The sequence below is a fragment of the Cylas formicarius genome, unplaced genomic scaffold, assembly GCF_029955315.1.
Source record: "Cylas formicarius isolate icCylForm1 unplaced genomic scaffold, icCylForm1.1 PGA_scaffold_7__23_contigs__length_41026272, whole genome shotgun sequence".
Lineage (NCBI taxonomy): Eukaryota > Metazoa > Arthropoda > Insecta > Coleoptera > Brentidae > Cylas > Cylas formicarius.
In genome coordinates, this window is record NW_026844352.1 from 31609597 (window position 1) to 31637072 (window position 27476).

Genomic DNA, 27476 nt, shown 5'->3' on the forward strand with positions numbered 1-27476 from the left:
CATGGAATGCTGTAAACTGCTGGCATCTCAAATAGAATTTTGTCTTTAACGGATCGAAGATGTTGAGAGATTTTTGGACAAGTGGTAAATCTGGTTTTGACGTAATATTTCTTTAGAACTTAGTGATGTTTTGAATTTAAGGAAGTAGCAAGTACAGGATTGCTTTCGGCATCATTGCTATTGGATGCCTGTGGAAGTTTACTAGGCATCTATTAAATCAATCTAAAGTAAACAATTACATAAGTTGCAAAATCGATTCGGCTTCAGATAACTGAAAACTGCATTTAGTTTTATAAAGACTTCTTGTGCGATTACTACCCATCTCTCGAGAGGCAACGAGCACCCGTTTGACCTTCGTCAGTGCGCCGCTAATTTTATATAAGTATGGGAGTCATAAGGCAGATGTTAATTCGGTTCAGTCTCGTGCGTGATAGAGATGGCAGCTGGTAACAAACCACTTGTTTACGTTTCGCCGCTGAACGAAAGATTCGCAGTACCGGACGCTCCAAAAAAATGTCTTTGGAAAGAGAGTCTCGGAAAAAACATCCCGTCGCCGCACACGAGAGAAAACTGGTGCGAAAAATGGTACGTTTTCCGCCCCAATTTTCGATAATTGGAACCGTTGTAGGAAACACAATTACAAAATTTACCCCGACGTACTATCCCTGATCGGGAACACGCCCATGGTGAAGCTGAACAAGATTCCCAAGGAATACGGATTGACATGTAACGTCTGTAAGTCTTAGTAACCTAATATTTTTGTATTTTGTAGTTTTCATGATTTGAAGTTAAATCCAAAAAAGTTGACTAATGGATGAAGAGTTTGTCTCACACTTCTTAAATCTTACCAAAAACAATTATTCATAAAAAGGCTCTTGTAAATCGCTAATTCATAATAAAATAACACTTCTAAAACACTATTCTATGAAATATAAAGGAAATAAAAGAATCGCGTTTCTTAAAAGCACTCTACATTACTCTTTACTTTTACTTTACTTTAATTTGGTTCAAAATGCAGGGTTGTTTACCCACCTGGAAAGGAGGAAATTGTTCCTCATGACATTTCACTTTTTCGGTCACATCGAATACAATAAGTATTTCGTTTGAATGTGGAAGGCGAGGAAGAATGTTAAAACTGAAAAAAAATCGAACTTGTGACTGTGCGGTTAAGTCAAATAAAGGCAATTGAAGTTCGAAGTTCTTTCATTTCCATATCCGAATATGTCTATCCGTAAATTCAATAATATTTAAAATAAATACGGAAAATGTTTCAACAAAATATTTTTAAGTAGTTGCTGCGCTCCATATCACATGAAAAGGGTCACTGCCGAGGGCGGCAATTCTTACACAAAAACTGAAAGGATGAATTTGTCATGTGATTTTAAATTCGTATTTAAGTTACACAACACACACATTTCTGCCGGGTATAACTCTTTTGTGTGCCGCTACTGACAAAAATTCAAATGATCGACAAGTGTGTGTGTTAATGATTTTCCAACAAACTATACCTGTAGATTAAAAACGCAACAGTTAATCTAATAATATATAAACAAATATTTCCTATCTTTTACTTAATCGAAAAACAATAATGTAAATAGACCTAATACACGGGGTTTCCAATTTTATTAATATTAATTTTCCAGTCGTCAAATGTGAGTTCCTCAACCCCGGCGGTTCAGTCAAGGACAGGATGGCGAAAAGGGTATTTGAAGATGCGGAAAAGCAAGGACTCATCCATCCTGGCATGACCATCATCGAACCCTCGTCCGGCAACACCGGCATCGCCGTGGCCCTCATATCCGCCATTAAGGGTCAGTATCACGCGTGCTTTCTCCCTTTTTATGGTGCTGAGAATCATCTATGACAACATTGCCAGTTTTCGATCTGCTCTCAAAGTTCCTTCAACCGAACTATAACCCGGATAGACATCCTTTGGGTATATCAAATTAGTCAATACATTATCCATGCAGTCCAGGCAACTGTGCTTTTATACGCTACTATTACTTTTGTTCAAACTTCTGGACCTCCAGTAATGGTTTTTGGATATCCTGTAAATATTTACTGTCGGATAGTGATAGTACAAAGCAAGGCATACCACAAATTTCAAGGATTCTAATAATTCCTTCTAATAATGTTGTTCGATTATTCTAATGCAAGATGTTTTCATGACTGGACACACTCACTTGAGACGTTGAAACTCGTGTAAAGTGTGTTCTTAGATATAAGAAAGTGACTAATTGATAAGAATTAAGGAAAGACCCAGGCAAGCTGTAAGAATGAAATATGGCATAACAGGTCCGTACTTTGCTTAGAATTTAATTATTTGGGGTTTTGTTAGGAAAGATACTAAACAATATTTATTTATTTATGTATGTATTTATGTTTAAATCTATAATAAAATTACAAATTATTTTTATTAGCTACTTAAATTACTTAAAATTATTCACATAATATATCAGTATCACTATCGCTCTCATCGCTTGATCTAATTATTATTTGTTCTATATTATTTGCAATATGGATATACAATTGTTCTGCTTTTTCTATATATTTAACAGAATTGGCATAACTTTGTGGAGGAGTGTTAAAAACTTCGGTTTCTATAAGTTTGAGGACATTGGAGTTAACACGGGGAAAAACATTGTTACGACGAATGGCAGATTTCAGTTGGCGCCAAACATGTTCAATGGGATTAAATATACAGTGGTAAGGTGTAAGGTAAGCCTTAAAACTGTATGCCCTAGATTTTTTGCATAATTATCACAGACGTATTTCTTTTGTATGTTCAAGCTTTGTAGAACCTCAATTAATTGCTTTTTGGTATAACCTTCGTGAAAATAAATGTCGTTTTTATACATGTAGTTTTGAATTGTTGCTTTTGTGTCACATGAGGAAGGGGTTTAGTCAACTGTCTACTGGTCTACTGTGATAACTTGCATTGTCCATTACAATGACGCTATTAGGAGGAATGTTTGGAACTATTTGGTTTTTAAACCAACTTTCAGCGGTGGTGTCTTCATGGCAATCCAGAGAAGAATCTTTAATATTTTTCGCAGACAGAGAAAGTCCATTTGAAATACAACCATCTTTAGAGCCAGCCCTTTTCCGGGGTATCATAAGTGTCGAACCATCTTGATCACTTTCATCTACACTCGAGAACATGTCAGCATCGCTTCTTTTTTTCCTCGCTGAAATGGGATTATTCACAATTTTTCCAGTTGATGTTGGAATTTTCGTCAATGTGGCCGTCCTATAACAGCCGCCAGAATAAGATTATCCAATATCCAGTCACTCCTTTTTCAGGTTACAAATGCGTCATCGTCATGTCCGAGAAAATATCGCAAGAAAAGGAAGCAGTAATTACGTCACTCGGAGCAACGGTAGTGAGGGTACCGGTTACTGAGGACTCTTTTTCGCCCAATGGTCTTTTTGGTACCGTGGCGCGCTTGCGTCAAGAAATTCCAAACTCTTTTGTGTTCGATCAGGTAATCGTCCAGAGCGTAGACAAGATATTATTAAAGAATGGAAGCCTCACTGTTTAGACGATTATCAACAAATGTGGCGCCATTTTTTCCATATCTACACATAACATAAAAGATTTAGGTCAACTGAATCGATTAATTAAAGCTATAATAAAAGTACAATTTACAAGCCCTCAAACTTTTTGTGGTAGATATGTCAACGTGAACATAGCATAAAGTGTGTGAAAATGTTTTATTATTTACCAAAGAAATTTATAACGTTCTGCTTCAGGCTAAATCAAAGAATACTCTATTATATTCAGCACTTAGGCACTCAGACTGCCAGCTCCCGAAAGGCATCAAATGTTTAACAAAATTTTCAATGTGATTGAGCACACCATGATTGACCGCATATCCCAAAAAGTTTTAGTTTAGGACACGGTATAATAAAGGATGTTTCAAAATTCAGTACCCATATTTTAGGAACATTTTTTTGAAACTGAAATTACGTTTTTTTGAGGGACCTACAGATTGGTGAAGTTCCAAGATTTATAGTTACTTTAAACAAAAGTGTCAAATCAAACAAACCAAATGAAATGAAACCAAAAACCCAAAATCAATATAGCAGTTAAAGCTCACTACTTTTTCCCATTTTACCGTTAAAAATTTTCATTAAAATTAAATAAGAATATCGAAATGCATACATTTTAACAATCAATCGACATGGTGGATGGGTCACATGGTTATCAAGAGTCTTATTTTAACTTGAAAGATATGCCCCTAAAATGTGGCAACTGAAGTTTGAAACGTTGTGTATTGCAAAATATATATAATTATCTAAAGTAAAAAGTAGACAGTCTCTTCACTTTCATCTTTTTCCAGTTTTCTAATCCATCGAATCCGTTGACGCATTACGACACTACAGCCGAGGAGATTCTGGATCAGTTGGACAACAAAGTGGATTTAATCGTAATATTCTACGACGACCTCTGCAGTCTTTTAGTCACAATAATCGTTTAGGTTTTCGGCGGCGGTACCGGCGGTACGATCACCGGGATTGGCAGGAAATTCAGAGAAATCTCGCCAAACACGAAAATCGTGGGCTTCGATCCGGAAGGGTCGCAGTTCGCCTACCCGCCGGAGCTGAATCGGTCAGACACAAAGTTCTGGGAAGTGGAAGGTATGGGGTACGAATTCATTCCCGCTACTCTGGATCAAGCAGTCTGCGACTACTGGATAAAAACGACCGACATGGAAGCGCTGCCACTAGCTCGCAAGCTCATGAGGGACGAAGGATTGCTAGTCGGTAACGATAAATTTTTCGATTTTAATCGTCTTGGCGTAACAGGCGAGCATATACATCAAAATAAATAGTTTTGTGTGTGTGTGTGTGTGTTGAAAGTAAAAACTTAATTTTCGAAAGATTATAATAATTTTGAATAAGGAAAAAGATTTTAAAACCATGGACTTTTGTGAAATTTCCGAAGATTCAATGTTCAAAAACGAACATGAAACAACCTGAAATATCATTTAAGTCATACGTTTTGAACACGGAATTCTCTTTTCTAATATGAAATCAAAACAGTTTCAGTTGTACAATGTAAAAAAATGATTCATTGTTGCCCCAGTAACAGAATTCAAGCAAATAGCTCATTAGCAGCTGCCTATTCTCGTCTTCCCCTTCCTTGATCCTATATTACGTTATTAAGTTAAAGTTTGGGTTTTAATAATATCTGGTTAGCCTTGTTAGATGTCTGAATTTGTAAGGCCTTTGCTACTCCCATATTATAAACATTGATTTACTTATATCTCATTTATTATTATTAAGTATGAAAGCACTTGCTAGGAGGTTTAAACCAATAGCAAAAAAGTTAGTATGCTTAATCTATTTTAAAATTATTGTACTTTTTCAAGGTCATTCGTAATATAGATTTCACTGTCACATATTGTTGCGCCATTTTCCACAAACCACACAACAACGTAAAAATGTTAATAAGCTGGTCAAAGGTTGAAACTAAGATATAAACATTTTGAAATACATCCAAAGGGGTTCCTTTACCGTTAGCAGACCAACAATGTTACTCTCGTTTCGTTACAAAATTCGTGAAAAATGTAGGCATGAGCGCCGGGGCGGGGCTAGCGGCGGCCATCAAGGTGGGTAAGGAGTTGAAAGCAGGTCAAAACGTCGTCGTCATTTTGCCCGACAGTATCAGAAACTACATGACCAAGTTCGTGTCGGACCAATGGATGGAAGCAAAAGGCTACCAGCCTTGTGTCAACAAACTGAACCTTTGGTAATCTGATTGAAAAAGTAAAAACCACCGTGAAACGATTTTTTTTTAGGTGGTGGGACAAAAAGGTGTCAGATTTGAAATACAAAAAGGCGCTAACTGTAAGCGCAGACGAGCCGCTAGCAAACGTCTTGGATGTCCTGAAACGGAACAACGCACCAGGGGCGTGCGTGCTAAACCGAGACGGGTAAGTGTGTTTCGTGTTTGCTAAAAATGTTTTAAAAATGTACCTTTTTATGGTATAGCACACTGCTAGGAACGGTCACAACACAAGCAGTGAGAAACAAACTTATATCCGGGACAGCGTCGTCTGATGACCCGATTACCAGGTTTACCGTTCGCGTTTTACCAAAATTGGACATCAATTCAAGTTTGGGCAGGGCGTCCCGAATTTTGGAAAAGGATCCTTTTGCTATCGTTATCGAAATTCGAGGTTCGGTGGCAATTAAATCCGCTAGGTAGCTCTGCAACATCACAAAGCTTTTGTTTCAGGATCGGGATCATCGAGACAAGAAATTCCCATAGGATCCATCGAAGGGGAGGACTTGCTGGAATACATCTCACGACGTTAATTCAGTTCTGATATTGTCAGGAATAGACACTTATGGCAGATCTTTAATAAATAAAAATGAAATTTAAAATGTGTTTTGGTGATTATTTAGTTCCAAGAAAAATAGCTTGAAAGCTGACCTTTTTTCAAATGTATAAAATCCCAATCCCTAACAATTTAATCTTTTGGTTAGTTTTAGTGGCAGTCAAAAATGTTTAAATTCAAAAATTCAAAACTGATGGATTTTCGAATGCTACCAAACCCTAGCAATGTTACAACATTAAAAGGACATCAAAATTTTCAAATCCCAATGATTGGTAAACATATATTCCAGATAAACATTTTAATAGTTAAGTGGCAACTGTTAAACTGCAACAAACTCAAAATTATAAATATATAAATGATAATATGACACTATGTACTCATCTTTTATTATACTTATCATATTGAAGAATGAGACTCTCGATGTGTTCTAAATACTCAGACGAAGACAGAGGTCGTATTGTATTTACAAAAACATGCTTCTGTCCAATATTGTATTCTCTTAATTGGCCGAAGATAATAACATGCTTTCCTGGGAGATCTTCATCAAAAATGAATAACTCAACATGTGCAGTATGCATAATTTCCTTGTTTATGAGCATGATTCCAAATGCATCAACATCCCCTGGATTTGCCAAGTGAACTTTCAGTTGTTCCTCATATTCGGTTTCTGCTTTCTGCACTTTGCTGATGTTGGGTGACTTAATTATACAATTAATACTTGAAGTACTATCATCTACAATCAAAATGTGGTAACCATTTTTGAACATGACGGAAGTGATGGTCCCAGATAATTCCACTTGAACAAAGGGTAGGTTTTCTAAAGAAAAATACCGGCCATCACTTTCCTTCGTTGCTGTCAGCAGATCTCTTACAAAGTAACGAGCGCGTCGGCCTCTATCGGGGCACTCTTGGAAGCGCTTAGAAGTCCCTTCTGCATAACTTGATGCCCCATCGGAATCGTACATATCATTGGACTGTAAAATATTTGTATTTTCAAAACGGCGTTTCGTATGTGCGACACGTTTTACGAGATCATAATTTGAATCTAGTTTTCACATACCATGGACAAATAATTTCTAATCCGCACAATTGTACATTTTTTCTAATATATATTACAAAGCTGCTGGCCACTCGACCAGAATTGGAAGTGACATAACCTTTAAGCACAGTAGACACGATGCAATTTCTATATTTCTATATATTTTTATGCAGATAAAAATTGCTGTTAAAAATGCAATAACTGGAAATTTTTTGATGCAATTTTTCGATCGAAGTGGGCTTGATTACTTTGGTGGAATTTTGTTTTTAAAGGTTGTTATTTAAATTTTGATATAAACCAACTTTTAAGCACTTGTTGGTGCTAAATAGCTAAATTTCATACAAAAATGTGTTTACGTTATATTCACCAAACTAATTTAACGCATGAGCAAATTATGGCACTCGATTTCAATTCAATTCAATTATGCGTTTCCCAAAAAATGTTGGGCTCGACTGCTAGGATCATTCGCCCATTGCCGACTTCCGTCGAGGATCTTCGCTTTTGGTCATGGACCAACACGTACAAAGAAGACATATAACCAATATTTGCTCAACTAGCAAAAAACAAATTTGACCGATACCAAAAAAAACCGACACCCCCCGCTACCGCCGCGGACCATCCGGGCCCATCCGGCCTCCATACCGGCGTGAACGGGGAAAAACGGCGACGATTATCACTTTACAACGTTCACAAAACACTGAAAACACTAAATCCACTCAGTGGAGACCGATTTCAAAATTTTTGGACGATTACAAAGGATTCTGTAGGGAACGAACGGAGGTTAAACCGCCGCGTGCAATGTTCCACCACAGAATCGACACTCGATTTCAATTCAATTCAATGATGCGTTTCACAGATAGCTGTTGGGCACGACTGCTAGGATCATTCGCCCATTGCCGACTTCCGTCGAGGATTTTCGCTTCTGGTCAATGACCACCACGTACAAAGAAGAAAAATAACCAATAATTTACTCAGCTAGCAAAAAACGATTCTGACCGATACCAAAAAAATCGGCTTCCCCCCGCTTCCACCGCGGACCATCCGGGCCCATCTGGCCTCCATACCGGCGTGAACAGGGAAAAACGACGGGGCCGACGACGATTATCTCTTTAAAACATGCACTGAACACTAAAAACACTAAGTCCACACAGTGGAAACCGATATCAAACTTTTGAGGACGAATACAAGGGATTCTGTCGGGAGCGAACGGAGGTTTAACCGCCGCGTGCAATGCTCCACCACAGAATCAACACTCGATTTGAAATCACACAGCGACTATCTTCTTCTTCTGTGCGACGGGCTAAACATCAACTTAAAAAAGACAGAAACTAAGTAACCTACTTTTTACCAAAAGTAAAAATGAAGCTGGAAATCTCTATTTAAAAAGAAAATGGTGCAAAGTGCAAGTTAGTGGATGAAATGTAGAGGCACCAGTTTTGCTATATGAAAAACGAATTCATTCTGAATAATAAATACCTGACGTTTTATCTTTTTTCATTCCAGCCGGTACTGGCACATACGGACACGCACACATAAGTAACTTAATTTGTTCTAAATTTGGGATTATCGGACATGCACTACAATGACAGTATAATGATCAGAGGATACGCACCAAGGTCAGTTTTAATGCCTATTATGGTCGAATATTACGAAACATAACTAAAAAAAAAACCTAAAAAAAGGTGCATCTTCTGTTTGCTTCTCATTACAATAATTGTTGTACTCATTCGGCAAAACTATGCTCCAAATAAACTTATTCAATCATGGAAGTTTTGTTTGAAAACGCTAGATTCGTATTGAAAGCATTGACGTAACCCAGCCAGTTGAAAACTTATTTACTTACATATTATTACTTACTTACATATGGTCAAGAAAGTGTTTGTGTAGGTTGTTGGAAAAAATGCGAAGTGCTTGTATAGCAGAGTAGTAGTGAAATTGATATGCAGTAAATTGTAACTACATTTTTCATAAACTGCAATACACATCAGATAGCAACCGCAAAATATCTACCTCTAATTAAAATTTAGCTTTATTTTGGAATGGCGAAAAAGGGAACATGAGGCATGGGAAAAATCCATTAAATACATTTTAAAGAATATATTTTAAAAAAAATGAAAGAAATCAATATAAAAAACGAGGAGCAATCTTTTAAAAAATCTTTATTAAAAAATACGCTTAATTTGTACATTTTTACATTTCACATACGTTTCACGACAAAATATTACATACGATTCGCAAAAATAGGAAAATTTGGTTAACAACTCGATCGAAGTTCGAGTACTTATCGCACTCGCTAAATTCGGCGAGACGAAAATGAACTAACACAGCGACAAATATTTACATGTGCAGCGACAATAATTTAATGTGGATATTATGTTACACGAAAGTCGTCTTACTGCTAAAAAAATGGCAAAGACGGAAGTCCGTCCGGGGGTGAGCACTATCTCGACATTGGAAAAAAATATATTTACAATCGGTATATTATCAGTCTCTAAATAAACGGTATATTTATCGTGTAGCACAGCCAAATCGCAAACGCGGATCTTGTTACGTCACACACACGTTTCGACGACGAGTGAGACAGAGAGCACTAGGACTCATGAATACGCAGCCAAGTTCGCGTCGCTATAATAATCGAGAAATTCGTAAAAGAAACTAAATTTCCAGGCGGGGATCTGTCCGCATTTTTCGATCGATTCGATCAAACTTGGACGCCACTTTTCATTCTGGGGATAATTTTTTTCAAAATTCACCAAAAGAACATATGTCAAGTGCATTAAAGGGGTCAATGGTTATTCCGCTATCGAGCCGTTGCAGGACAGACGGTTTCGCTTCCGAGTCTGCGTATTCGCGCGACCATTAACTCAACTTCGCGCATCACTATAACCTTAACTCCGCGTCCACGACAGTTTTGCCTCTGGTCGGCGGCTGTTGCTGTCTCGCCATGACGTGGTGCGCGGTCGACAACCCGGGTGCCACCAGCGGCGATATCGACGGCGATTTGGTCGCGAGAGGCGATAGCGACGGCGAAAAGCTGGGTGACATCGCCGTCGACGTGCTGAACGTCGTACCGGAGGCGTCGTGGTTGATCGGCGACCGAGGCAGCATCACCATCTGAGCGTGGCCGGCGGCGCGAGCACTCAGTGCCGGCATCGCAATCGATCTTGGCGCGACGCTGGTGATGAGTGGCGGCGGCACCGACTTTGCCACCGACGTTTTGCTCTTGACGCTCGACGCGGCGCTCGCTCCGCTGTGCACCGACGACGACGCCGCCGCCGCGTCATCCTTGAGCCGCGCTATTTCGGAGAAGACATGCGCCAGCGGCTGATACTGCGGGCCCCAGTCGAGCAGGTAGTCCCAGTTGTAACTACCGGCCAGTTCTTCCTCGCTGTGCACGATCGAGCTTAGCGAGCCGTTCATCGACGGCTGGTGCGTGACCGCCGGCACTTCGCCGTAACCCCCGATAGCCATCACGTGGTCCATCGAAGCCCCGACTCCGCCCCCTTCGTCCGCCGAACTGGTGCTGCCGGTAACGTCGTTCAGTTTCGCGTAAATCAACTGCGTGATGTCGTTTTCCGCGTTGGCCGCCTCCTCGTCGAACATGCGCAGCTGGTGGTGGTGCAGCGATTCCTTGCTACTGCCCGCTCTCGCGTCCGAGCACAGTCGCGTCGCCGTCTGTGCGTGCGCGCCGATGCCTAACCGGGCGAGATACTCTTGCGTGTTCCTCACGGACAGGTCCGACAGGTTGTCATCATCGTCGTCGCCGTTTTGCCGGTGGATACCAGAGTCTCTTTGCAACGGGCCCTCGTTTATCATCCGGATCTCCTCGTCCTCGCCGTCCTCGCCGTCCTCGGCCGAACCCCTGCCGCTCGAGCCGGACTGCTCCGAGCCAGACAATTCGGAAGTGGTGGCGGCGCCGGAATTGGAACTAGCCGGATGGGCAGCCCCGTACGGCGGGATCTCGTCGTATTTGGGCGGCGCGAACTGGTTCGGCCCGGCTCCGCCCCTAATGGTGTCGAACGCGCTCGGGTCGACGTAGTTGTTCGACGTCGACACAGTCTCGGAGCCGAGAGTCGGCTTATTGTTTTTCCGGTTGCGTTTGTTCCGCACGTGGAGGAAAACGAAAGCGGCGCCGAAGGTGACGACGAGCAGCGCGAGCGAGATGACGAGGCCCAGAGCCCAGTCGGAGATGCCGCTCCGAGGTACCGTCGCGTTGATAGCGAGATTCGTGCCCGGGTCGGCCAGCGGGTCGAGCACGATCTCGACGACGGTCATGTTGGTAAGGGAGCCCTGCCGGCCGGAACTAGCCGATACCACGAGACTGACCTCGCGGCCTAAAGACGCGTCGTCCAGTTTCCTTTTGATGAGAACAGCGCCCGACGTGCGGTTGATTTTGAAGTGGGCATGCTGCGCCGTGAGTTGGTAAACGACTCGGCCGTCCGGCCCTTTGTCCTTATCGGTGGCGACGACGAAACCGACCACGTAACCGACGATTAGCGGTACCGACGTGGCCAAAGTGTATCGGTACGTTCTCTCGGTGAACTGCGGGTAAAACTCGTCCCTGCTCTCGACGTTCACTTGGACTTTGACCGTGGAAGATTTGCCACCCGCGTCGGTCGCCGTCACAGCAAAATTGTATCTCGTGCGACGCTCGTAATCGAACGAGACGCCGGCACTGACGATACCGGAATCGACGTCGACGGCGAACCATGCGGCGTCCGGGCCTCCGTTGATGGAATAGTTGATCTTGCCGAAGGGTCCTTTGTCGAGATCGACGGCGCGTGCGGTAAATATGGCGGTGCCGACTGGTTCGTTCTCCTCCAGACCGGCCACGTACTCGGCGAACGGGAATATCGGGTCGTTGTCGTTGACGTCTTCAAGGGTGATCGTCGTCGGGATCAACGAGCAGAGGGGCGGATCGCCGCGGTCGCACGCCCTGACCACCAGGTGGTACTCAATGTCGCCGCTGTCGTAGTCCAAGATCGAGTTGACGTATAGCACGCCGGTTTGAGAGTCGATGCGGAAAAGGCGGCCGGCATCGCCGGAAGCGATGTCGAAGATAACGTCCGCGTTGGGGGTGCCGGGGGCGTCGGCGTCGGTCGCGCTCACGCGCGTTATCGAAGCGTCGACGGGCACGTCTTCGGGAACCGTCTCGACGCGATCCGCTTCGACGAACACAGGCGCGTTGTCGTTGACGTCATCGACGGTGATCAGGACGTGGACGAGTGATACGGCGCCGCCGTCCAGCGACACGACGATGTCATATTCGTCTTTCTGTTCGCGGTCCAGGCGTTTCGTGAGCGTCAGCGCACCCGAAGATATCTCGAAGACGTCGTCGTCATTGCCGGAGAGGATTTTGAAATCGGACGACGTCCTGTCCGCAGCTTTAGTTAGATGGACGACGACGGTGCCGACCGTCGCGTTTTCGGCGACGTTAGTTTTGTATTCGTTGCCGGGACCACCCAATGCTGAACGTCCGCCCACTTTGATCCTGACGGTAGCGACGGAATGCAAGATGGGCGTGCCCGAATCTTCTGCCTTGACGGCGATCACGATATCCTCGGATGACGAAACGTTGGAGGCGTTCACCCTGACGATGCCGTCTTCCGGACCGACAAACACGCTCGGTCTGGGGTTCACGATCGAATATCTACCGCGAGAAAGTGAATTTAAAATTTTTGATCCGATTAACGAATCGAGAGTGGCATTACAAACTCATTAAAATGAAAAAGAAAACTGATAAAACGTCCTTTTCGTCTATTCGTAATTTTGACGGCTATTGGCAATAGCTTGGAGACCATTTAAATTTAACACCCCTCATAGAGGCGTCGATATTTGGTGCTTATATATTAGTTATCGTCGACGACGACTTACCTAACAATACCGTTGCCCCCGGAGTCCGGATCGGTAGCGTTTACCGCGACGACGTCCGTCAGCGACGTCGTCGTTGCCTGAACGTCCGGCAACGTCGCCTCGTACGCCATCTGCGAGAAAACAGGCGCGTTATCGTTGACGTCCGTGACCTTGATCGTCAGTGTGGTACGTGCGACGTGCACCTCGTCCGACGCGGACACGCCTAGCTCGTACTCTTGCCACGCCTCAAAATCCAGCCTCCTCTTGAGGAGGATCTTACCGGTGTACCGGTCGATGCCGAAGTACCGCACGTACTCGGGGTCAGTGTCCGACGTGAAATTGTACGTCAGTTCGGGGTACGTGTCCACGTCGTTGGCCGTAATTGTCGTCAGCACGGTACCGACCTCGGCGTCCTCGCCGACTTTAACGACGCTCCGCGGCGGAAACGTCGGCCTGTTGTCATTAACATCGACGACGTTGACTCGCACTTTGGTCGTACCAGTCATTTGGGGTACGCCCTCGTCGGTCGCTATTACCGTAAGACGATAGTTGTCTCTGATCTCCCGATCCAGGACGATATTGGTCTTGAGAATGCCGCTGAAGGCGGGCTCGATCTTGAACGCGTTGTCGTGATTACCGTCAACTATGTGGTAAAGTATGCGCGAGTTCCGGTCCTGGTCGGCGTCGGAAGCGACTACCTGCATCACAAATGAACCCTTCTTGTTCCCCTCCCACACCGAAGCGGTATACTGCTGCTGCGTAAACTTGGGCGCGTTGTCGTTCCGATCGGTCAACCTAGTTAGTCGGAAAATGTTACTGTAACACGATACTGAAAACTAATTCACTCGAAGAACTTGGCTACGATATATATTTTGAAGGACCATATCAGAATGTTCAGCAAAACCGGTAATATTTTTCAATAACTAATAAAAAAAAAGTATGTTTTCGAAACAAACCTACAGTTTTTAAATAATGGGTTCTCCAAATTGTAAATGTGATATATAACATGTTCCAGAGGGTAACACTTAGAAATAGCAGAATATAGTAACTTTTTGCTCATTTATTTGTATGAAATTAAATAGTTTTACTAATCAATTTCTAACGACAATACGATAAGATTTAATATATTTGAAGAGTTGGACATTTTTCAACGTTATAAGAAAGTCTAGATCTAGGAAAAGCTTAGAAATGTTTGGCCTAATCTCTGTACAACTTTTGATGTCCTCCCTCGCCTTGTTTTCCATAACAATGAATATTCTTCTTAGAAGGTACTAACCTAATCGTGACGTCACAGTAACCGTGCAGGTCGGGTCCGCCCTCGGTCTTTGCTTCCACCACAAGACGAATTTCGTGGTGCAGCTCATAGTCCAAGTTCTTCGGATCGCGCACCTGAATCATGCCTGACTCCGCCCCGATGACGAAGATGTTCTCCTCGTTTCCGGTGCCGAACGAGTACAAAATCTTTTGGCGTCGACCGTCCGTACGGACTGCGCCCACCTGGGCGACGTCCCGAAACTGTTCCAAATTCTCGGGAATGGTTACATAGTACGAATCGTTCTGGAAGCGGAGCTGGGGTGCGCCGACTGGCAAGTCGCCGACCGCTATTTCCACTAGGCCGGTGGAACTTTTGGACGGGTTGCCCTTGTCCGTAGCGGTTATATGGAGGAAAATTACTTTGCCGCTGTTGCTGGCCAAAGACTGCGTCGCCGTCAGTACCCCGGTGTTCGGGTTGATCCGGAACTTGCCCGAATCGCTAGCCATGTTGTACACAATGTCGGCGTTAGGTCCCTCGTCGACGTCTGTCGCCGTCACCTTGAGGATTGTCTGGCCAGGCTGAATGTAGGCGGCCACCTTCTGCCGGAACGGGTACTCCGTAAAGATAGGCTTGTTGTCATTGACGTCGCCGATGTGAACGGTCACCGGCACTTTGGCAGAGCGCGTGTTGTACTTGCCGCAATCCATCGCCACCACCATGAAGTTGTACTCTTTTTGGCGTTCGCGGTCGAACAATCTGAGCAGAACGTGTGACTTACCACTCCATATTTCTCAAAACTTTAATCACGACCTTTTGAGGAATGACAGAGTGGGGAATTATTTTGAGCGATTGTCAAACGATTCCCCATTTGGGTATCCAGAATGGCACTTAGGAACACGCTTAACATTAACAAAAGAATTTTCATTTTTCCATTCCCAATTCCGCATACTAGCTTTAAAAGAGCTGATTTTAATTTTTGGATAGAAAATCGCGAAGATGTTCCGTAAAAGTATAGCCAGGACCCCCTAAGTGAGTAAAACCAAAAAGGGTGTGGCTAAAAGAAAATAACGAAAGACACGCCTTAACGGTCGTGGCTAGAGAAAAACACGCCCCTTAGCGCAACCCAGTCCAGCAATATTTGCCCTTATCAGTGCGTACTTACCCGGCGGTCGTAATCACCCCAGTCTTGTTATCGATGCGAAACGACCAGTGACTCTCGTTGGCCAAATAGTAAACGATCCGGGCGTTCAAGCCGGCGTCGGCGTCGACCGCGTGGACCCTAAGCACCGATGTATCAACGGGTACGTCTTCCGGTATCGTCGTCGAATACTTGGACAGGTCGAACAGCGGATCGTTGTCGTTTTGATCCTCGACGAACACAGTCACGTTGCATTGCCCATAGAGCGGTGGAGTGCCGCGATCGCGCGCAGTCACCGTCAGCTGGTACCTGGACTGCGCCTCCCTGTCCAACGACCTGGCAGTGAGGTCGCCCGTTTTCGGGTCGATGCTGAACTTGCTCCTCGCGTTGCCGCCGGATATCGTGTAAGAAACGTCGCCGTTCGGTCCGGAATCGGCGTCCTTGGCGACCACAGTGTGGACGACTGCCTCCGCGCCGTTCTCCGGTATCGACAGACGATAACACGAACCGGACAAGAACGTCGGAGCATTGTCGTTGACGTCGACCACGATCACCTTTACACGTGTCACGTCGAAGAAGGCGGAGTCGTGGTCGCTGGCGTACACCGGGAAAGTGTAGCGGTCGACGGCCTCCCGGTCGAGCGTTTTCTTGGTGAAGATTTTGCCGCCGGGCGACGTAACCTCGAATGAATCGTCCGCGACGCCCGCGGGAATGACGTAGGTGACGTTCGACCTGTTTTGGCCAGTCCTGAGCTGCGCCACGTGGGTCCCAGTGGGGACGTTTTCGAGCACATCCGCTTCATAGACAGCGTCCAGAAACTTGGACGGATAGTCGGACGAGTCACGTACGACCAATTCCAGTTCGGTGCTCGTTTGCCTGGTAGGTATGCCGTGGTCTGTCGCCGTCACGTTCAGAACGTACGTGACAGTGGCAACGGGAAGTGGCTTGGCAAGCGTAACGTAGCCGGTGTCATAGCCCAGCGCGAAGAGCGACGAGTCCTTACTCCCGGCCATAACATATGTCACCCGGCCGTTGTCGCCGGCGTCGTCGTCGACGGCCACCACATGCGCGACCATCATGCCCACGGAGATGTCTTTGTCTATGAAGGCGGTGCGGGTGCGGGGGAAAACGAAATTCGGCGCGTGGTCGTTGTAATCGATAACTGATACCCTGACTGTGACGAGACCGCTCAAACGTTCGGAAACGTTTGACGCCTGATCCGTCGCTTCTACCACGACAATATGCTCTTTGGCCGCTTCGTAGTCGAGGGTCTTGGAAAGGGTTAACGTGCCAGTTAGGGGGTCGACGGAGAAGAGGTCGTCGCGCGGGAACTGACTTGACACGCGGTACCGCAGCTCCCCGTTAGCGGCGCTGTCGGCGTCGACAGCCCCGCATTTGCAAACGGAAGTGCCAGGTTCCGTTTCCTCACCCACCTGGACGGTGATGGGGTCCTGCGGCCACCTGGAAGGCGGGAAACGGGGAATAGTACAACGAAAATTGATAAGTAAAATAGGCATTCGACAATGTAAGCTTTCACGTGTTATTAAATAAGTTTCAAAATAATTTATATTGAATGTTATAGATAGCGTCGAACACACACGGTGTCCCACAAGGGTATTCCCTATATGTTCCAAACCTAAGATCTCAAAGCACAATGTTATACCTAACGATTGGTGTAATTAACTGTGTGGGGAAATCAACCGAAAGTAAATAAAAATGTGACTAAAAGAAAAAATTTAAAATTATTTTCAAATATACAGGATGATTAATAAATATATGGGAAACCAAACTTATACATTTTTTAAACAGAACACCCAGTATATTATGGCATACGATACTCCGCTTCATATTCAATCATCCAATGTAGGTTCGTTATGGTCTGTACTAAGTGTTCGGAATTATGGCGTTTTTTTCGTCCTATGTTTAATACTCTATATTTTTTACGCCGTTTCTGACAGCTGTAATTTTATTATGCCAACAATTTTATAAAGTGGTACAGCCATTTAATTTATACTTGTCTTGAAGTTTGTTCGAATCGTTTAAACAGGGTGTGTCAAAATTAAAAATATTAATTTTCGTGAAAAAATCAAATGCAACATGCTGCATATTATATTTCTATTAATTGCATTCCCTATACGTAAGGTAGGTGAGGTATACACATTTATACGAACAAAATACTGAAAAGTTTCAATCCGTGCGAAACTATCACAAAAGATAAGATTGAGAACAAAATAAATATTACCTGTACGTGAAAAGTCTACAGAGTCGAATTAAGTATAATTCGTATATTGATTATATTTTGACACCCAACCTACAAGGTTAATTTTGAAAGATCGCAAAAAAGTGTAAATTCAAAAGTTTGAAGATTTTTGCTCTCTTCTCTTATGGAAATGCCAGAAAACACAAACGACCATGGCAAGCTGTCATTTTGACATTTTGAAGATAATAGAGCAAAAATCTTCAAACTTTTGCATTTACACTTTTTTTCTAACTTTCAAAATTAACTCCGTAGGTGGGTGTCAAAACATGTTAATAATAAATGTTATAAATAATAAATCCGAAAACATTCAGTATAGACAATCTTACATTGGGTGATTGAGTATGGAGTATATATTAATATACATGATATATAAGTTGTCCCAAAATATAAGTTTGATTTCCCACATATTTATGATTCACCCTGTATTGTTTATTTAGTCTTATCTACAACTTTTGTGTTTAACATTTTCTTCTTAAGCAAACAATAAATGAGATATGCTTCTGTGACTTACGATTTGGGCACCCTCTATAGCTATTTGAAAATGTTAAAGACAAAATTTTTTGGTTATTAAACAAAAAAATAAAATTGTGAAAAACATTTACACATATAATCAGAGAGCAGAATATTTTACTAATAATATATTATGCAACAAGTTTGATAAACACCATTTTTGTCACAAGTCTAATTTGGCGAGCACAGGGCGTAGCCTAATAAACCAGCGATTGAAGAAGTTTATAAACTTGTTACATATTACATTTTTTTATATAAATTAATAATTTGTAAAATTAAATAACGTCGACCACCTACCTCGGAGCGTTATCGTTGACGTCGGCCACTTCGATCTTCACCGAGATGGCGCTGCTCTGGGGATTGTTCATGGCGCTGGTGTCCAAAGCCCTAACGTCCAGTTTATATTCAGCGCGCGTTTCTCTGTCGAGCTCGCGCGCGACTACTATCCTGCCAGTGTTGCGCTCGATATCGAAAGCGTCGGCGTCGATCGACGACGCTGAGGTCATGGTGTAGGTGACGTGACCGGCCGTGCTGCCTCCGATTACGTTCTCCGCGTCGTCGTCGTCGGGTTCCGTTACCGAACCGACGACTTGACCGATCCTCGCGTCTTCCCCCACCACAAATGTCAAGCTCGAGCTGGTGAACGTGGGTCTATTGTCGTTTAGGTCCAACACCTCCACGCGGAGCATCCTGACTGTTTGTTTTGGGGGCGTTCCCGCGTCAGTGGCGGCCACCGTTAGCCGATAGATCGTTTTCTCTTCGTGGTCGAGGACGACTTGCGTCCGGATCATTCCGGTGGTCGGGTTGATGACGAAACTGTCCGAATCGTCTGCCGTTTTGATGAGGGAGTAGGTGATGGACGAGTTGGCGCCGTTGTCCGGATCAATAGCCCGTATTTTCACCACTTCGGTGCCGGGCGACTGCTCCTCGCGCACGCTCACCACGTCCTCTTGAGGGTCGACAATTTCGGGCGCGTTATCGTTGACGTCCAGTATTGATATTTTTACGGGGACCCGCGTGCTCCGCGGAGGCACGCCTTGGTCGCGGGCTTCGGCGATCAGGTCGTGGTGAGGTTTCACCTCGCGATCCAACACCTCCTTGGTCGTTATTTCGCCTGCGATAAATTGACAAATATAATGAATTAGCCCCCAGTCTCTTATTGAAAATTGTGAAAAATTTGGATATCTGCTGGATCCTAAAATATTGAAATATTCCAAAATTTCAAATAATTTATAGCATTCCTTTATGGCGCATTTTGTAAATTTTGGAACATTATTTATTTTTAATGTAAGTCATTATGATCAGACTTGGTAGTTTTGGGAAGTGATTTCTATGGAACTTTTATTTACATTTACCTGACGCTTTTTGGTCCTGTGGGTTTCTAGTTAGTATATTAGGCAACAAGTTTAATAGAGGCCGCTTTAATCACGAATTTGATTTTTTCAGCGATCGTTCGTTTTTAGGTATATTTTTGTAAAACAGCACAAATAGAATTGGCAATCGTCAAAATACTTGCCTAAATGCCTAAAATCTACCAAAAAAACCAGTAACATTTTGAGTACGTATAATTGGGTTTTCAGAGTACTTTTTTGGGAAAATGCGACACTACGCGTTAGACAACGCAGATTTGTTGTTTGCCAGCGTTCCATCTCGAGACGACGTTAAAACGGCGTGGAAAATTAGTCCCATAGAGGCAGATCAATTATTAGCGTGAGTAAGAATTTTCTAATTGTCGTGCAAGGACCGCGGAGGAACGAAATGTGGATCGTGCACCGTGCGCTTTTGTTTATTACGTTCTGATTATTCCCGTACCGAAAAAAAATCACTTTTTATATTTTTAAATACAACTGTAAGTGTCATCAAACTGTCAAACTAAAATGAAAATATTCCCAAAGATATGACATTATTTCGAGTTTTTATTCCATTTACTGATGTTATAGGGAATATATAGGAGAGAGATATCGAAATGCGATTTTCATTAGCGTGTTGACTATTGACTATTGTTTGATGCAATAGAAGTGGTATGATCGAATTAATCTCTATCTCTAGCGGCGATACAAGCAATCCAAATCAATCCAATCAATCCGCTTTGATAGCCTAAAAAAGTTTGACAAAATGCGTTCAGCCATTCTGAAATTGTTGACATTTATTTCAGAAAATAATTTGGTAGAGTTAGACCAAAAAAAAAAATTAACGAAAACTAGTAGAATTCATCTCAGCTATAAAACTTTTCCACAAATTTAGTTAATTGACTACACACAGCACGTTTTCTTGCACGACGCATTGCTAAGCGATGTATTCAATACCTCAAACGCACTAAAACTGAAAAGCGAAATGAAAATGGTATCGTTTACTGAAGTCCATGAAGAGAATTAACAGACAAAACAGTATAACCATAGCTAACCTATTTTTATGGCATACGGTATACATTGTATCCCACTTGTAAAATCTTTGTTTTGATTTTGATTGTTTTTTTTTTTTGGATAAATATTTCAAAAATACACTAAAACCTGGATTTGCTTATTGCTTCAAGAGAGAAATACTATTAGGGATTTTTTAAAGAATAAATTGGGAAAGGATTCTTATTTAGGAGTATTTTGTTTCAATGCAGGGTGTTTGAAATATCGATTGAGCCCCGCTTAAGGCTGTACATTTTTGTAAAATGTTTGTTTACTTTTTGATTCTGATAATTTTACTTTTAATACATCTTTCAAAAACGCACTGAAACCTTATCTTATTATTGTATCAACCTGTAGCGAACTGAACTAACCAAAACTAACTGGGACTATTTTTTTATACCAAATATAGAGAAAGGCTATTAGGGATTCTTTGAGAATAAAGTGTATGTATAAAGTAATAGCGAATTCTTATTTAGCACGACTTAAAACCTAACTAATTTCCATGAAGGTCGAACACAGGGTACTAGAAATATCGTGGACGCCTCTTTTAAACACTACTATCGAATGTTTGTTTATGGCACAATTTTGATAATTTTTTTTGTTGGATAGATTTTGCTAAAAGGCACTGAAAGGATTTTTTATAAAGCAACGGATAACGTCATGGAGAACTGACACACAACTTTTTAAAGCGGAAAATCGAGAAGTACTTTTAGTGTTTTTTCAAATTGAGAACGACAACGGATTCGAATGCAATCATATCTCTGACACTTTTCCGAATTTCATCCTTCATTCTTTAGTATTAAGTAAAAAAGTACTAAGCGAATTGGTATCTATCATTATACTTTTCAAATACTATGGATTTTTTAATGCTGTTGTATTATGATGATACTAAAAAACAAATGTCCCTTAAAAAATATTTCAAGCCTTTTTTATCATAATTTTTAAAATTTGTGTAATTAAAATTTGTTTGTATTGAATCGTTATTTACAAGATAAACGTTAAAACTTTAAAAGCTTTGGTCACAGATCTAGGTACTATTAGGTAGTACTGAATACGAATCTGTTATCATTTTCAATTAAAAAAAAGAACTACAAGCACTTCTCGAATTTCTGCTTCAAAAACTGCTTTATTGACTATGAGTCTATAAGAAAAAAACCGTTTCAGTGCCTTCTTGAAAGCTCAATCCAAGAAAAAAAAATAGAATCGAAAAAAATGATGTAGAGTTCCTAAATGGGACACACTGTATATAAACAAATCCAGGGTAAAGTAAAATGGTAAAAAAAAATATTCGTCTAATACATCCCATCACCCCTCTCCCTGCGACAGCTCGTTATAAAATGTCAGCTCTTTATTATTATTTGCGTCGCATGCGGAATGCCGAAACAATTTGCAGAACGCAAAGCCTAGAGACCGAAATATTCGGGCCGGGATGTTTGACGGGACAGTGAGGCGAGCCGCGTTTAAATCGTCGACATTTTTTCAAAACAGAAACTTCGATTTTTTTCAAAATCTGAAACGCGCGCGATTCTTCGGCATTAAAATGGGGAACTTGCACATTTTTTTTATTTCTTTAATACATTTGCTTATGTATAGAAATAATCCATACCAAATATCAAAACTCAATATTTAAATTGTAATAAATAATTCAAGTTGTAACACCCGGCTATTTCTTTTTAACGACAATAAACGCGTGGGAATGATCGTGACGTCATACCGCTGCTTTTAGATCGATACGGCGACCTGTTATAGTGTTATTCTCAAGTGTGGTGTGTGTGTGTGTGTGTGTGTGTGTGTGTGTGTGTGTGTGTGTGTGTGTGTGTGTGTGTGTGTGTGTGTGTGTGTGTGTGTGTGTGTGTGTGTGTGTGTGTGTGTGTGTGTGTGTGTGTGTGTGTGTGTGTGTGTGTGTGTGTGTGTGTGTGTGTGTGTGTGTGTGTGTGTGTGTGTGTGTGTGTGTGTGTGTGTGTGTGTGTGTGTGTGTGTGTGTGTGTGTGTGTGTGTGTGTGTGTGTGTGTGTGTGTGTGTGTGTGTGTGTGTGTGTGTGTGTGTGTGTGTGTGTGTGTGTGTGTGTGTGTGTGTGTGTGTGTGTGTGTGTGTGTGTGTGTGTGTGTGTGTGTGTGTGTGTGTGTGTGTGTGTGTGTGTGTGTGTGTGTGTGTGTGTGTGTGTGTGTGTGTGTGTGTGTGTGTGTGTGTGTGTGTGTGTGTGTGTGTGTGTGTGTGTGTGTGTGTGTGTGTGTGTGTGTGTGTGTGTGTGTGTGTGTGTGTGTGTGTGTGTGTGTGTGTGTGTGTGTGTGTGTGTGTGTGTGTGTGTGTGTGTGTGTGGAACACAAAAACAATATTACAAATCGTGCCATCGTCTTTATGTACAACCCGTAGAACGAGAGATAAACTTTTATTCGTCTACTAGAAAATAACAGTCGTCGTTTTTTGTTAACATTATGTTCAGGTGTCACTTTAGACTTAACCGTACTAATATTTTTAACTCTTCGAACTTGCACTCATCCTACTGCAGTCTCCATAGGAAAGACTTCCTGATCTATAAAAATCTATAAAATGAAGAACACTTTAAATTATCAATGCCAATATATTTTAAAATCAGAACTTAGGTTTCCACTAGTTAAAAAGAAAGTCCTTTTTGTTTTTTTTTTGTTGAATAATTTACATTTTATTTGATGTACCATTCGAATTTTAAAAACTAGAAAACTTTAAGATGATTACAATTTTATATTAGTTTAAAACTAGTGCTTAAATTGTCAATGAACATGCCTTTTAGCTTTAACACCTCGAATCTCAGCAGAAGAAAAACTTTCGGTGTTTTTTATGTAAGATGTCACCATAAACATACCCATTATCAGATTGACCTTTTAAAAATTCGGCTTCGATCATTTTCAAAACTTTCTTTTTGATATTAAACACAAGATAACAAAAGCAAGCGACAGGGTCAAGACTAAAATTAGAATTAAAACCACTAAGGCGAACGGCTGGCGCGTAGTCTAACTAGCGAAATGACGTCACAACCGGTCACAGCCAATGACAGCACGTTTCAAAGAGGATTTAAATTTTACAATTTTTAACTGCTTATATTTGTTACCTAGACTCCGAAATTACTTTTTGTGTCAATTATGGTTCTTTTAATAGTATACACTTACTTTTATAAGGAATATTTTACAAATTAATTTTTATTTCAAGTTCCCTACTGGCGACTCTTCGTATCGCTAGCTGGCTGTGTTTGAATTAAAACTTTTTACTTCGCTACACGCCAAGAAATATTTTTTTCGCCATTATAATAATATAAATTTATATTTATAACGAAAAGAAAAGAAGAGAGAGACAGGGTCAAAATAAACTAAACATAGCAAACTGAGCAAAATATTGCATAAATATAATTATAAAAATATGAATTTATTTGTAAATTTTCTTTGGTTTTGCAAGTTAATTATTTATTGAGATTGAATGTTAGCTGCAGGGATACGAACAAATTTTATCGTACCTTATCCGGGGCACCACCTCATGAGGTTATACTCTTACTAAAAAAATCAGATCGTAAGTCATAATTTAGGTCGTATGATATAGTATCAGTCTTGTCCAAAATACTTTTAAAAAAAATTAATTAACCTATTAGGAAACACTTAGACCTATTGACATTTTACTCAATTTTCAATCGGGTTTTGGGAATGGATCTACTGCTTTGCTCCACATTATAGAGGATATAATTAGAGGTTCTGATTCTGTAAAAGTCACTTCCAAAGTTTTCGATAAATTAAACCATCAAACCATGGTGCTCCTCATCTATTTCAGGTCTTCTGCTTTTTAGTATTTATACATGTCATCTTGGAAGCTGTCTTAAAAACCGCAAAGTACATTTGATGACGCACAGGTGTATCATTCTCAAAAACACAAATTAGAGCTTAATGTTTCGGTTGCTGTTTGGGAAGGGTAGTGCCGCCATTGAAAATTCCTTTAAAACATTCAGAATATTAACGTGTCGTGTACTAAATCATCTGGAAATTTAGGTATAGAAGTGGACAATATATTAACGTTGAAATCCCACATAAATAAGTACATCCAAAAAGCATATATAAATTTAAAAATGTTATGTCCTCATCGTCACTTATTATCTGTTCCTCTAAAAAGTAGACTTGCAGACCAACATTTTTTTTTAAGATTTTAAGTCATTTTAACTAAGGGCATGTGGTGTTTAGACAGTATTAATTTTAATAGAATAGAGATGCTGCAAAAATGGTGCTTGAAAGTTATTTACGACACTCGAAAATACGAGTGTTCTAGAAACTCAAGGCTGCTAAATATATATACAAGGAAATTATATTTACTCTTCTGTTTCCTTAATATTTTATTGAGTCGGTATCCTACTTATATTTTTAATAAAATGAAATTTGGGATTGACGTGCACACGCTTATTCATACATCTCTCCTCCTCACCATCAGAGTAAATTAACACAACGTTCGTTAAATATAACATTTAACGCGAATATAACTAATTTTCCTTATGCCCTCGAATAGATAGACAAAAGAAAAAATATGACTTTCATAAAAATCTTTTGAAAATTCTATTTGCGTGTAGAAATATTAATAATACACAAAAAATATGATTAAATTAAAAGTCTCTGTGACATCCTCAATATATACATTCGTATAACACCTACTTTGCAATATCCTTAAAAATGTTAGTATCTTGAGGCATCCTTACAGCGTTGCCACTGTTTAGGTATCTTACATTTTGCACATTAAATTAAAAGAGGTATAATATTATTTCGCTTTAGTATATTTTGTAGCTTACCAAAACACTTGAGATATCACTGTTGGTATCACTGCACGAGCGTCTGGTGAATCATGTGTCGATACGTAAAATACTCAAATTAAATTTAAAATGACGAATACGGTTGCAAACCGTTATTTGAAAATAAAGAAAAGGGATATTAAAAGAAACTTCTCAAACAAATTTCTCAAAAACTTATAACTCATTTTTTCTGATTGTATTGGTTGGCGATAATAACTTATTTTTTATTGTTATGCTGGTTAACGACATTTTTTTTATTGTTATGCTGGTTAACGACATTTTTATTCATTAAATGTTTTATTGGTAAACTCATTTGGGTGAAGTATCTTTAGTTTCTCACATTCTCTTTTTTTGTGGTTTCGTTGTTGATTAAAGATGTCTAAAAAATATCTCAGCAAACCTTTTTTGGTTATTTTTGCAAAGACGACCGCTACTTTCTACAAATAATATATAAAAATCCATTACGGTTAGTAACAAGATTTGCAACAATTAAAATAAAATCCCTGTTTAAAGTTTTGAGGAATATTTAACTTACCAAGTTGTTTCCTTTAGATCACATATGAGTGATTATGAAATAAATAGAGAAGAATTTTTGGCAGTATTGCGAAAAGGAAATTAAAAGTAAGTTAACTTAAACTTTTGATTTTTACACGATCGTAGGAAAAATGTTTTTTTTTTCATTCCCCTTTAAGTTAATGGGGTGTTGTAAAATGATATAAAATTAAAAAAAAAAAAAACACGAGTTATCGCACCAGCGAACATCCCGAAATGCTGAGCCATCGGAGTCATTACTTCGTATAAAACGCTATTTTTCATTTTCCCAGAACTGAGTAAAGATATGCTGTTGTAGCGAGCATCCTGTAAAATCAAATAAAATTTTTAAAAAATTCAATGGTCGATCCGAGTAGTTAATTGGCGCAGTCGATAAGATTTCCAGAAATTGACTAGCGCATCGATTAACTGGAAACCGGACCTATTGGTGCTATTTACAGAACTTGCTACAACACCCGACGCTGAAGGAATCCAGAAGTTTTGTGTTTTACAGTAGCCTGTGGAAGTTTCTTTAAAGGATCTATTGGTGATTAGTGTTTGGCAGAGTGAATTTCTGAAAATCGAAAACCCTAGTCTGTCGAAAACTTGTGCAGAGCACGATTATTGTAAACTAGAAGCAAATCGCCAATTTTCGCAAGGACAGGAAGCTTCGTGAGGAGCAATACCGCCGATCGATTTTATAGAACGGATAACTACAACAGCCTAACTAGTACTGTAAGTCGCAATTGCTTGTTTATGTCGGAACTTGACGAATTAATTGATAATATTGAAACATTAACGCAGCAATAAAAATACACCTTCAACCAGCTCAGGTGAGAAAAAACATGTTTCATTAAATTTAGAGACTATTTCTGAAAAACATAACTTAGCAACAATAACAATATAGCGATTTATATATATACTTAACTATTTGTCAAAAGTTTATTGATAAATTTTATATTAGAGAATCTAATTGCTTCGAAAATATCTAATTACCTAATTAGTAAACTAAAAGAAAATTCAAAAGTCGTAATACCTTAATTAACCGTAATATTCGGTATATAAATGTTGCAGGTCAAAGAGACAAATCAAATCTTAATAGAGATTTTGTAAAGCTCAGGCAACCTATGAAATCTCATTAATGATGAACTCACATGAAACAACTAATGATAGTCCAAATTGTATTAAACTAAAAATAGGGTTGAAAATAAAACATCAAATATTCGGCCTCAAAAAACAAACTACCGTAAAACGTAACTTAAAATGACCTTGTCAACAAAACGTTAAAAAAATCTCCATTGAATATACCAAGTTAAATTTCCAAATGGAGCATTATGAAATTTAATCAT

At 40.7% G+C, this 27476-nt stretch overlaps 2 protein-coding genes across 2 annotated transcripts in view; one reads left to right on the plus strand and one right to left on the minus strand.

The window, feature by feature from the left end:
- Window positions 1-392: 392 nt before the first annotated feature.
- LOC132704931 (cystathionine beta-synthase-like) lies at window positions 393-6366 on the plus strand. The gene is made up of 10 exons (XM_060675273.1): window positions 393-573; window positions 629-735; window positions 1644-1811; window positions 3304-3485; window positions 4344-4430; window positions 4482-4767; window positions 5578-5755; window positions 5805-5939; window positions 5998-6185; window positions 6245-6366. The coding sequence occupies exons 1-10, from the start codon at window positions 437-439 to the stop codon at window positions 6322-6324; spliced, it is 1548 nt and encodes a 515-aa protein (XP_060531256.1). The 5' UTR covers window positions 393-436; the 3' UTR covers window positions 6325-6366.
- Window positions 6367-9564: 3198 nt separating this feature from the next.
- Window positions 9565-27476, minus strand: part of LOC132705716 (protein dachsous) — a 234491-nt gene continuing 216579 nt past the window's right edge. Inside the window, exons 8-12 of the mRNA XM_060676521.1 lie at window positions 18700-19516; window positions 15657-17093; window positions 14516-15250; window positions 13261-14034; window positions 9565-13036 (exon numbers count right to left, since the gene is read on the minus strand). Of these exons, the coding sequence (XP_060532504.1) occupies window positions 10267-13036; window positions 13261-14034; window positions 14516-15250; window positions 15657-17093; window positions 18700-19516 (6533 nt within the window). The 3' untranslated portion in view covers window positions 9565-10266. The remainder of the gene's footprint in view (window positions 13037-13260; window positions 14035-14515; window positions 15251-15656; window positions 17094-18699; window positions 19517-27476) is intronic.